Source organism: Pezoporus wallicus, unplaced genomic scaffold (assembly GCF_028554395.1).
Source record: "Pezoporus wallicus isolate ANWC-B61680 ecotype Strahan unplaced genomic scaffold, APGP_CSIRO_Pwel_v1 contig_2871, whole genome shotgun sequence".
Classification (NCBI taxonomy): domain Eukaryota; kingdom Metazoa; phylum Chordata; class Aves; order Psittaciformes; family Psittacidae; genus Pezoporus; species Pezoporus wallicus.
Genome location: NW_026640775.1, coordinates 2,992,301 through 3,005,093, shown reverse-complemented (window position 1 = coordinate 3,005,093; position 12,793 = coordinate 2,992,301). Strand labels below are relative to the sequence as shown.

The 12,793-nt window shown below is 40.2% G+C and overlaps 1 protein-coding gene across 2 annotated transcripts in view; it reads left to right on the top strand.

Annotated features, from left to right (window-relative positions):
• The window catches only part of RFX4 (regulatory factor X4), a 93,308-nt gene that overhangs the window by 74,039 nt on the left and 6,476 nt on the right, over nucleotides 1-12,793 (top strand). For both annotated transcript variants that reach the window (XM_057420593.1, XM_057420592.1), the window contains exons 16-17: nucleotides 3,789-3,951; nucleotides 6,790-6,928. In XM_057420593.1, coding sequence (XP_057276576.1) covers nucleotides 3,789-3,951; nucleotides 6,790-6,928 — 302 coding nt within the window. The remainder of the gene's footprint in view (nucleotides 1-3,788; nucleotides 3,952-6,789; nucleotides 6,929-12,793) is intronic.

Here is a 12,793-nt window from a genome sequence, read left to right as displayed (position 1 = left end):
TAACCTTTTTGCCTTCAGTCAGTGGTCAGTATAAAACCATCAAATTAAACTGTTGCAATTACATGATACTGAGCAAAAGAAAAATAAATCCTATCCATTCTATGGATAGAGAAATCCTATCTATTCCATAGTAGAACATCTGGCATGGCTCAGCTAACATTGCATTTAAAACTTTTTGTTAAGTTACGAGACATTTAAAAGGATAATTAATCTCCATCCTTTCTAAATCACAAAGGCCAGATTAATGATTGTCCAAAATGCAACAATATTGTAATAAAAGTAATAGCTATATGGCTGACTATGCTATTCTTTCTTAAAGCCCCTCTTAAAGCTGTGATTACTCATTTGCCAATGCAATGGCTTTTAGACAACCTAAAATGAACTCTGAATTGTAAGTATTACAACTTGTAACTCCTAATATGTTAGTAAACTTTAGTTTCAAGAAAAGTCTGTGTGATATAAGTCTTCAGGTCAGCAATGGTCATTTAAGATCACTGTTCCTCCCAGTCTAGGCTAGGTATTAAAGTTCTGGGAATCTGGCACAGGAGGTACTTGCACAGAGCTATCACCTCTCATATTTGCATGTGTAAGTAAAACAAATTTCTATTTTCTTCCTAAAGCTTCAGCTCCTGGACTTCCATGAGTATATAAGAACATCAGCTCTTGTTCAACAACCAATTTAATTCTCATAGCTGCAGAGCGTAAAAGTCAAAGGTTCCAACTTCAAAAGGCAATTTTCCCCTTCAAAATTGAAGGGTTTGTGGTTTTATTCTAAAGCTGATAGTTAAAGTAATCTCTTCATTGTGTAAGTGCAGATTGGGTGTCTGACTACAGGTTTCTGACTGCTTGAGGTTGACAGTACCACTTTTACTAGCAGAGATAATGCACAGTGCTATGAGTGTCTTGCTTGTACCTGGGTGGTCATTTGCACCAGCATAAAGCAAAGATAAAATGAGCATCATGAAGAAACTTTTGCTTCTTTCTGCAGTAGTGTACATGATGGCACCAATAACAACAGGAATGTTGGTGGACTGATAGCAGTTTCATTTGCATTTGGCTCTCCTACAGGTTAGATGGCCTCTTGGTTAGTATCTTCAAAATCAATTTTTTCATTAGAAAGGAAAAGAAGAAGGAGTGATAATAAATGAACTTCCCTATTTTAATCAAATCCTGAATGTTCAGAACACAAAGCAGAGCAAAATGTTGCTCAATCACTATTGTTTTTGCTTATTTCAGAAAGCACTTCAGTTGGGTTGAGCCATATCTAAAAAAGACTTCATCTCCTGGAGTTCAACTCTGCAGCCAGCTGAGGAAATAAATCATGCAGAACTGGGGCATAGGCTGGTATTAAAAAGCTGACTATGAAAAACTTCCAACTTACCCAATTCCTCCTTTTCCATCAACCACGTTGGCAGTATCCTGGTTGACCTGATATATACATACACACAGTCTGCAAACCTGTTGTCACCTTCTGTCCTTCCTCTCTGTCTTTGTGACTAGGTCACTGAAAGTAATGGGATCCCTTCCACAGAGGCAGAGAGAGTGAGGCAGCTGTAGATTCCCAAGAACATCCTTAAAAAAACCACATTTGAACACCCTAAACATTTATTTTAAAATTGAAATGCCAGTTAGAATTGAATGCCAGGAGTGGCCAAGTCCTCTCATCCGAGGAGTCTGACTTCCCAAAGGGAGCACATGAAACAACTTGCTGTTCTGGACTGGCTCATTTTCCTCACACTGAGATAAGATCCGTACTATTTTTCAGACAAAGAAGAGGAGGTTGTCACAATAGCTAGCGACAGACAAATCCACCATATTTGGTAAAATGCAAAGGATCTTCTGGCCCTGTTATTACCACTTCTTTATAGACCTAGGAAGGTTATGAGACTTTTGGATCAATGGCAGTTTTTTCCCTTGGAAAAAATAAAATCAAGTCAAAGTAAAACTTTTGCTTTATGGTGAATTTAAAAAGTAAAAAGAACCTCAAAACCCAACAGTAATGTTACCTAAAAATACGCATTTGGGGGTTTTTACCATCTTTGTTATTCTTCTTTTCTTCATTTTCCTTTTGGTTTTGCCTTTTGAATTTAGGCCTGTTCTGAAAGAAAGTTTCAAATTTTCTTTTGGAAAATAATACCAGGAAAATAAGTTGAGCTTTTGACATACAAATATTTCACAGACTAGTTGTTGATACTTACATTCTCAACAGTTTTTCTCCTGCTTTCAAATCAAGCTATTTGGTGACCATATGAGTAGTTTTGCCCCCTTCCACATAAACTCTCTTTTCTAGTGAAGATAATTTTCCTTAAAGATTTTCTTCAACTCAAGGAACCATGACATCCTCAGGAACCCTGATGCACTAGCTTCTCTTTGGTCTCAGGAATCTCAATGGTCCTCTGCAATGGGAGTAGAGAATCAGTCACAGAAAATGCAGGCATGTGAAAACAGACCTAGCCCAAATATCTTTGACAATAACACATCCAAGGATGTCTGTAGCGTAAAGCACCAAATCACACCATGCTGGAGTATTTGATGCAGGACTTGGCTTGTGGGGTTTAGAATACCTTTGTTCAGCCCCAGAATTCAGCATCTCTCACTTAAAAAAAAAAAAAAAATTGTCTGATTTTCCTGAATAAAATCACACACACCTGAAGAAAATTATACACATCCGAGATAGGCTTTTCATTCTCCAAAACCACGGACTGGACACAGACCTGGTAATACAATCACTTCCCCTACTGAATTAGTCCCTTTCATACTATAGGAAGTCCTAGAATCCACACTGAAAAAAACAAGTCACCTCCTGCAATTCCTTTTAGCTAGTGAAAAAGAGTCAAGAGTGCCCAGAGACCCCCAAACTAGTGTTCACATTGGGTTAAATTCAGTGTTCTGGTCCTCATTTGCAGGGTAATCTCAGCCAGTATGGTCATGACCTCCAGCAAGAGCTATGTTATACTGGAACAATGGATCTGTCAGCCTCCTGAGTGAAAGGGGTGTGGGCAAAGGACAAAGGTTTCTCAGCAGCTGGCTCATGAATCTGGAGTTCCTGCCTGGAAGGGATCAGGATGATTAAAAAACTCAGCACCTTCCAAGCAAAATGGAAAACCCACTTCTTTGCTTTGCTCTTCCCACAAATGCTCTACATGAAAAAATAAATTAAGTCCAGTCCCTGCCACCTCTAAAGAAGAAAGAAACATTATTTGTGGGAAGAAAATGTCTAGGCTATTTCTGTCCCTATGTATTTGTTATAATATGGAGATCTACCACTGTGTTGCCACTACAAAAGCTGGTACCTAGTTGGGTGGAACAAGTACAAACTGCAAAAGGAGTCAAGAAATTTATTTGCGCAATACCCATTTTTTCTAATCCTTCATTGTTCCGATCATACTTCCTGCCTCAGTCCAGCCTGATCAGCTTCAGAGCTAAACAGGCCAGCAGCCCACTCCATGTGAGAGAGACCTCAGGGTTTGCTGCATCATGCCTCAGAAATTCTAGCACTGGTGTTCCTCCATTTCTAAATCCTATCCCAATTCTTGCTGAAAAATGATTTCAAGACCACACTGAAGTTCACAGGCTGAGCCATTCCATTCTCTTACCTCTGGACCTCTGCATGCTCCAGCTGATCTATTTGTGTTCTTATTTATTCCTCAGATATGTCTGTTTAATTCAACGTATTTGATGCTGTTTCTGTTATCATTGCCTGATTGGTTGCTTTCGTATAACTGTCTCAAAGCATAACATCTCTATAAATGAAAGCCCATGTTCCTTTAATGCTTGTTTGCCTGCAGGGGCTATGCAGTCCTACACGTGGTCACTCACCTACACCGTGACAACAGCTGCTGGGTCGCCTGCTGAAAATTCCCAACAGTTGCCCTGCATGAGAAGTCCACACGTACCATCATCATCTGTCACACACCGGATACCTGTTTATCCTCACAGAGAAGAACACGGGTAAGTCCTTTCCCAGTGTTTTCGGGTTTTTTGCTTTTTTGTGGATTTTTTTGGTTTTTTTCAATAAAATTATGATTAGCGGTTTATTGGGAAATACAATGAACTCAGCCTCTTGATAAGTCTGTAAGTAAGTCTGTTGCTAGTATCATGATTCTTTGGCTGTTGTTAATGTTGCATGCTTATATTATGTATCAGTTTTATAAGCTCATTTAATTCTACTTTAAAACACAGTAGGCCTGGAGAATACTTTATGAAAAAGAGGGCTTCAGTAGATTTCTTCTGATTCCTGTTTTCCTGTGCCCAAAGGCTAGATGTCCCCAAAGAATGACCCTAATATACCATGTTTCAGGTGAGGTAATCCTTCTCCTCTACTCAGCACTGCTGGGACCACATCTGGATGCAGTTCTGTGCTCCCCAGTACAAGTCAGACACAGCCATACTGGAGTAATTCCAGAAAAGGGCCACTTAGATGACCACAGGACTGGAGCATCTGTCTACAAGGGAGGCTGAGAGAACTGGGATTGCTTAGCAGTAGGAGACAATGAACCATTCCCCTGCTGTAGGTGAACTTCACACTAAATGAACGCTCCTGGCCACCACCACCTGAAAGTTTCCTAACAGAAGTTCTACTGGACTTCCTACCAGTCTTGCACATTAAAGATGATCCTCTGTGAATTATAAAGGCTCCAAACCATCTTGAAATAGAAAGAGAATGCATAAAAGATCAGAGCACATTATATCAGAGTATTCCACAATGCTAAGACACTTAACTGAAACCTCATTACTCAATAGCTATAGATGTGGTTCAGAAGACACTGTAAGACATGGTACTTGGCAGAAAACTTTTTTGTTGGATTTTTCTGGTACACTTTCTTAGAGAAGAGAGGGTTTCTCAGCCAAGCACTTTCAAATCTAGGCAGAATACTAGCCTTGAAGGAGCACAGTCATCTTCTCAGGTTGTCAGTGCTCTCTCTTCTGAATTTGAAGAGAGAAAGAGGAAGCTTCCTGGACCAAAAGTACACAATAGAGATTAGGATAAGAAACTTTATCACTCTATGCTCAAGAGCATTAAAGTGCTATATTTTAGCAAGAAGAGATGAGTGAAAGAAGGAGATAAAATTAGCAGCAACCAGACTAGGACACAGCATCCTTAATGACTGCAGAAAGCATGAAGTGCAAATACTGCCTTACAGGACTTAGTTTCGTTTGGGAGTCCAAGAATATCCAGACTACAGGAGGATTAGACAGGCCAGCACCTTCTCGAAGCAAAGAAGGCTGCTCTGTCCATGTCAGGCTTATGCAGACTGCCAAAAACATCTGTTGCATGTCTTACTTACGAGTTTATTGTGCTGAAGGAATTAAAACACAAGATGTCTGCCTGCCACAGTGTGCAAGAGCTCCATAGCATAGCCATTCCTCTCCCCTGCTCTGCACAGAGAGACTATTAAAGTAATTTTATTTGGGCACCAGCTTGTCTGAGGTGGATTATGGAAACCACTCAGATTTACAGCTAAGCCTCAGTGAGCAGAAGAGTGAAAACTCAGTGTTGAACAGTGAAGATGAACATAGGGCCTTATGCCCCCAAAATATTTTTAAAAGGGGTGCTCTGCCTTCATTTACAATCTACTGCATTGTACAGTGTAAGGCAGGATGTGGTAGCTCTAGAACACCATCATAACATCAAAAGAATAACAGAAATTTAAACTGCACCCAATGTAAAAATTATATTGAACTTTCCAGAAAAAGAGTAAGTCTGTACAAATAACTGTCTTCTCCTTCACAAAATGAATCAGTTACCTTGTTTATTTATAATGGTTTGTATTTCATTGTATTTCATCGTGTTTTATTGAGCAGGTTGAGAGAAGGGGCACGAAGATGCTCAGGGGACTGGAACACCTTCCCTGGGAGGACAGGCTGAGAGATTTGGGGTAGTTCAGCCTGGAGAAGTGAAAGCTCTGGGAACACTTTAGAGCAGCCTCCAGTGCCTAAAGGGGGCCTACAAGAAAGCTGGAGAAGGACTTCTTATTAGAAAGTGTAGTGATAGGAGTAGGGGTAATGGTTTTAAACTGAAGGAGGGTAGGTTTAGATCAGTTATTAATTATTAGGAAGAAATTCTTTACTGTGAGGGTGGTGAGACACTGGCACAGAGAAGCGCCTAGAGAACTGTCCAGAGAAGTTGCAGCTGCCTCATCCCTGGCAGCACTCAAGGCCAGGTTGGCTAGGGCTTTGACCAGAAGGTGTCCCTGCCCATAGCAGAGGGACTGGAACTGGATGATCTTTAAGATCCTTTCCAACCTAAACTATTCTATGATTTCAAATAGCATTCTTTTAAGAACTTTCAAACTTCTGTATTCTTCAGTCAGCTGTGCTAAAGCTGTATGTTGAGTGCTTTAGATGCAGATTAATACATCTCCCTCCCAAAAAAGGGACCTCTGACCCCAGCACAAGGATATAGCTGAACTCCACAGTATAGTCCTTTAAGTTAAATCTCACCATAGTTCCGCAGCCTGGATAGCAATTTACTAGAAACACTGCAATAAAATAATAATAAAAGGGAAAGACACTTTCTTCTTAGAAAGGGCATGAATGAGCCTACAATTTAAAACAAGTCACAGAAACATGCGGAGTCTCTCTGTTTGTTGTTGTGTTGAATGCATAATTTCACTAAGTGGCATCTGCTTCCCATCTGAGCTGGGAAATACCTTTTTTAAAAGGTTATTTAAAATACTATTCTCCTGTTCAAAAAGAGTGCAACTGCATGTTTCATAAAAGTTCTAGAATTATTAGTGGGAATACAATTATTATGCATACTAAACAGTGTTTTTTAATGGATTTTAGATACACAGGAAGTTACAACTATGGTAGCTATAGCAACCAGCATCCCCATCCAATGCAGAGTCAGTATCCATCCTTACCACATGATACTGCTATTTCTGGACCACTTCACTACTCAGCTTACCACAGAAGCTCTTCACAGGTAAGTTGGATATACTACTTGATAATGCTTACTATAACATTTTAAGTTGTGCTTGTAAATTTATCAGTATATTAGCTGTCTGAACCAAAAAGCTCTCATCAACCTAATCATTTATGGTCCTCAATTTTTTCTTTTCTAGTATTACCTAGATATCTTTTCATTTCAGTGCAGACTCTTTTATCTAGAAGTAGCTTTAGATTGTGAATTTAAAGTGCTAACTGTAAAATTCAGGATTCTGGATCATAGAAAGTATTTCTGGGTTAAGGAGTAGCTAAAACAGAAATTAAAATAATCAGTTGTATGTTTCTTAGCTGTTGGGAACAGGAAGAGATTCCTAACGAGAAATAAAAGTGGTATTATCTAGTTGAAAGACGATGCAGAGGCCACTGTGAATTCTTCTGGGGCCTCTGCTTCTGAGAACACATGTGTTTAGGAACTGTGAGTTCTGCATGTAGGTTGAATAGCTTCAGGACACCACTGCAAAGAGGTTCTGCTTAGCCTATGTTATTTAGCCTCCTACTATAATGCTGCAAAATTATGTCAGGAACTATTTCAAGACTAATTTTTCCATAAAACTGAGCCAGTAGGAGCTAGCACAGGTTAATTGTGAAGTTGATATTTGGCAACAGTTCAAACCCAGTGTCACCGTAGGAGAGCTTCTAGTACATCATGCAGTTGGCGCTTCCCCAGCGTAGGAAGCTGCTGTCTGCTAGAAGATTTGCAAAGTCTGGCACAGGCAGGAGGTGATGGCATTGGGGTATTCCACCCACATGGCACCTCTTAGGCTTCATCTACTGGAAATTTATACAAGTATATTAGGGACCACCATGTCTAACTATTGTCACTGGACTGGAACAGTTTCATACCAGATGCAAAGATGTGAATTTGGTAGTGCTTTGGACTAGAATATACAAACCCTGCACCTCATTCTTTGGCGTCAGTCTGCCAGGTGAACTCAGAGTAGTAATTTCTCTTCTTTATGCTTACTTTTTCCTAGCTGTAAGATTAGAATAATGGTCTTGATCTCCTTAAAGCTTTTTGAGATCTGCTGGGAAGATTGTCCTATAGAAACCCCATATGCTCATTTCAACTAGGTCAACAATGGCTCCCTAGCTTATGGAAATAAGTCAGCTACAACTTCTCACCCATTTGTGCAGCACCTGGTCCATCACACTACATGAGGTGTCAGGATTTGTTTGAATGCTGTTGCAGCTGCTGTATTTTCAGTAGGAACAGTGAGCAAACATTGAAGTATGGTATTCTGGCTCACCGATATTCTCTACTGTCTCTATTCCTTTACTGCAGAAAACCCATATAAGTGCTGGTTCTGAAATGATCTGTAAGGCCATGAATCTGTGTGTAAACAGGGAATTAGGCTCTTCCTGTTTGGAAATGTTACCACCCACACAAAGAGTTTCTTTCTACCCTCTGACAACTGTCCGTCACACTGACATAGCACAAGTTAAGCAAGAAATAAATAAAGCAAAGCACATTTTTAGTTTACTCATGTCCTGGTTAATGTGTTATAGGGAAACAGTAACATGCATTAAAATAATGCAAATATTTTTCATACTGTAGTAGGCTGCCTCTACAAGTGCAGATGTCAGATCATTTCTTCCTTTCTTGCTAGCTCTTGAACTGTCCTGAACATACCTGAAGAAGAGCTACCCTTTAATGATCACACCTGAGAGTAAAATGATTTCAACTTGTATTTAGCATGTTCTTTCTCATGTTGCTTGTAAACTGAGATGGAATCTCACAGGAGGACACAGCTAACAAAACCCTATCAAATGTGCTTATTCTGTATTGAAAGGAGCTACAGACTGAAACCTTACTTTCAAAAATAATCTGTAAGTCTTGAACAGTTTAATATGGAATTTGATGACATTCTTTTCAAAGCTAAATGAACTTCTATAAAATGCCTGCCCTGATGATAAGTTCTTTGCTAGCTACTTTTAACAAAAAAGGTTCATAAGATGTCCCTAATAAGATGTTAGGGAACTACTCTTTTCCTAGTGGACTTTCTGAGAGAAACATGGGGAAGGGAACTGCAGTAGGACTCACGATGTTGCAAAATCAACATGCAGGAAGCCGAATGTGCAATGAATATATAAACAGCTGCCACAACACTAAAACTGGAGGAGATGCAGTGTGTATGGCTGTGGTAATAAATCAGTTGAGAAGAGGAGACATTGACTGTAATTCTTCAAAAGAACTCTTTGTTATAATCTACATTCAGTCCAAATATAGAACTCTGGCTCAACTTCAGCTAATATTCTTCATGCTCTTTAGGATAGTGTCTATGGATTAACTCCTAAGGAAAAAATCTGTGTGGGGGTAGTTTGTCCTCTACAAACATGGATTCAGAGAGAGACCTTGTCCCTGACAGGGGTCTAAGCTGAAAGAGGCGAGGTAACTGAGCTGGGTTTTAGGCTGCAGCTATAAAGTGCTACCTTGGTCTTGAAGAACACCATGTCCAAGGTTTTTCTGTGGAAGAGTTACATACTCCAGGTTTTATGAGGTCAGATATTTTGGGGCTATTTTCAATCCCAGAAAAACATTCCTATTGAAAAACAGAGTTGTAATTGATTTTCTGGTGGTTTGCTTAGTAGAACTTAAAGATGGATCAGTTCATAGGTACAATTTAGAGACCATCAACAAACAAAGTGGAATTGGAGCAAAGGGGATGGAGGGAGTAACTTTAGTTTGGTGAAAGTGAGGAACTGAACAGCTGGGAAAGAGGCAGGGAAGGGAATAAGTGACCCTTTAAATTTCATTTGCCAACATAACAGCATGCTAATGTCTACCTGAAAATACAATGATAGTTGCATTGTATTAATTTTGGGATGTCTACTGTGGTTTTGTCCCTGTAATCCTAACAGTGGGGATGTGCTGGGGAAAAAGTCCCAGAGCTATAGATCTTGTACCAAGTACAGCTCTTGAAACATACAGGTGGGGGTCCCAAGACAAGCCTCTCTCACCTGACTTGTGACATCCGTGTTGGTGGGAGGCTTCTGGATAATTTGAATTCCCTAGTGTTAGAGGAAACAAGACGGCAGTAGTTGCCAAGGCTGATACTGCTGAAGCACCACGTGTCACAGCTGTGTGCTCATTCACATCCTGCTCTGTAACAGAATGGTGAGAGCCCTTGAGGTTTTTGCTATCTCCCATCTCTGAGGTAGTCTTGGAGCTTACCTTGGCCCACAGAGGACTTTGGTAAGTATCTTGTGACTCTTGGATAAATAGAAATTTTTATAAGCAGCACATAGTTTCATAAAGATGACTGGCTTTCAGATGGACAGGAAGGGGCAAAAATGGAGGAGATGGCTTGTAAAAAACTTCATAGGGGAGTAATTGTTCTCCTGAAGTAGTATCTGCAGCTACTAACCCAGCATAACCCTAAACGTGGCTCCTTCTGGAAGTAAGGCTGACTAATTCCCACTGATGGCTAAGCGCCTTTTTGTTGACAGCGACAGTCTGTTCAAACCTTGGTCTTAATCCGACTTTTTTTCCCCCTTTCATCAGCATCTGTGAATAGTTCTCAGAACAGTTGCTTCCTTGTAACTCCAGGCCTGATTGCTCATCTCTTGACTTGGCTTACTGGCCACGAGCCTGTCACAAAGAAAAATGATCAGCAGATTGATTTCTTACTACCTAATTCTCCAAGCTGTATCGCAGAAGTGCATACAATCCTATGATGCTGTTCTATCATCATATATAAGGGGACTGTGTAATATATGTACATAAACACATCTATACTCACACTACATTTTGTCAGTTCTCTGCCTCTGAAGTAACAAATGCCAGGGTAGAAAATAGACATCAGCTCTGTCTAAAAACCTGTGAGTGTTCTTATCAATCTATGCTGAGCTTAGCAGACAGGTACCTCCTTCAAAAGTAACCCCTTCACAATGTTGCCACCTAATCCACACCCACAGTGGACACTTGACTGGCTTTTGATAACAGTTTTTGCCTACAAGTTCACACTGGCTGGACAGGTCTTGATACTTTTCCAGGCTATCCATAAATATTTCAATTCATATCATTCCATCTCTTCCTTAAGGTAACTCATGCTGCAGTAATTTTTCTCTGTAAATTACAAGTACAACACTTTTAGTAGGAATAGAGAAATCTGCAACAGTATATATATATTCTATATATTTTTATATTTTAATATATATGGTAACATATAAAGATGCATATCATATGAATGTGCATCCATATATTTCCAGTCCAAAAAAGTCAAGCATACAATATATATGTGTAAGTACTCTAATGTATAGCTGCAGTGAATCATATTGCAGGTCCATTTATTCAGGTTTTCTCTCCAGTAATGGCCAGAAATGTATGTGTCTTAGAGTAAGCAGACGGTTGTCCTTTCACCAGCATAGCCTCACTGTCTTTGGCAAGAGCTGACCTAGGGTCATGCTGAGTAGGAAGCAGAAGCTGGACTGTTGGATTTTGTAGCAAACTGCCCTCCACTACCCTGCCTATGAGCTTTTAAGTTCATTTAGCTTTTTTTTTTCTGTACTGATAGATTTAGGGATGGGTTACATGAGACATACGTTCTCTTATTAATTTTAAGTCTGTTATCTCATAATTGCATTGGGTGCCCTATGTTTTTTGGGTGATGAGGAATAAGTAATATCCATTCCTTACTTATGTACTCTGGCCATTCAAGACATTATAGATCTGAATCATTCCTCTCACCTCCTTCCTGTCATCTCTTTTCCAGACTTAAGAGTCATCATCTGTTTAGTTTCTCTTGTAATGGATGCTCTATACACAGGAGTTATCTAAGGACAGCATGTGCACTGTAGGGCAGGTGTAGTCTGGGGAACATGCAGTCATCCTATTCTTTCAATTGGGCTGAGTAGGGAACCTGCTAGAGCTCCAGCTCCCTTCCAGCCTTCCTGTGCAAACCTGATCTCAGATTAGCCAGGAGGGACTCAGTGAAGAAGCTGCCAGATCAGCCATTTAAACGTGGGACACACTCCTAAACCCGCTCCTGCCCACGGCCTTTTCTTTCTTTGTATTTCCAAAATGGAGCAACCACATTCAAATGGTGTATCTCAGGTGGAGGCACTTAACAGAGACCCGTAGAAGTGGCATAGTAGTGTTTCCCTTTTGTTCCTTGAGATGCACTTCTCACCTTAAAGACAATCATTTATTTATTTATCTATTTTCTACTTCTAAGCTATCTTCTGCTGTGCTCATGAGCATAGCCAGGGTCAGTTGTTCCTGAACTGGGGCTCTATCCTCAAGAGTCACTAGTCAACTTCTGGTACTGGGTGGAGAACATTTGCTATCAGCAAGTGTTTGCAATGCTGTTTTGTTGTTGTCAGATTTAGTTTATGAAGAGCATATTTTACTTCCATGGTCTGGACAGAACAAATCCGTCTGGAAAATACCGTAGTAGTAGAATCTGCTGTTATGCAGTAGGTTGGGTTTGCACCTCTCAGAGGCAGAGGGCAGAGTACTGGGGCCATAGCTTTAAGCAATGTTTGTACTCTGACTCTCCTAAACTGTTCTGAGGACTGCAGTGGTCTCACATAACTTCTGAGAGTTGCAGCATCACTTGGTTTCTCTGTGCAATGTTGCATACTACAATTCTACCCAACTAAGTCTTCACTTCCCTTCATATGCCTCTCAAAATAGGATTTATATGGGGACAGTACTGGAAGAAAGTAGTAACTGGCTTTTGGTACAGTGAAGGAGCCAAAGAAATCCTCTTCCAGACAGAGCCAATGCTTTAGTGTCCACTCTTGTTGTTCTGGCCCATGTAGTTCACAAAAAGGAGAAAGCGAAAAGCTCTTGTCCCCCAGCACATACACAGTATAAGCTTGTGACTGTACCAATGCAGTA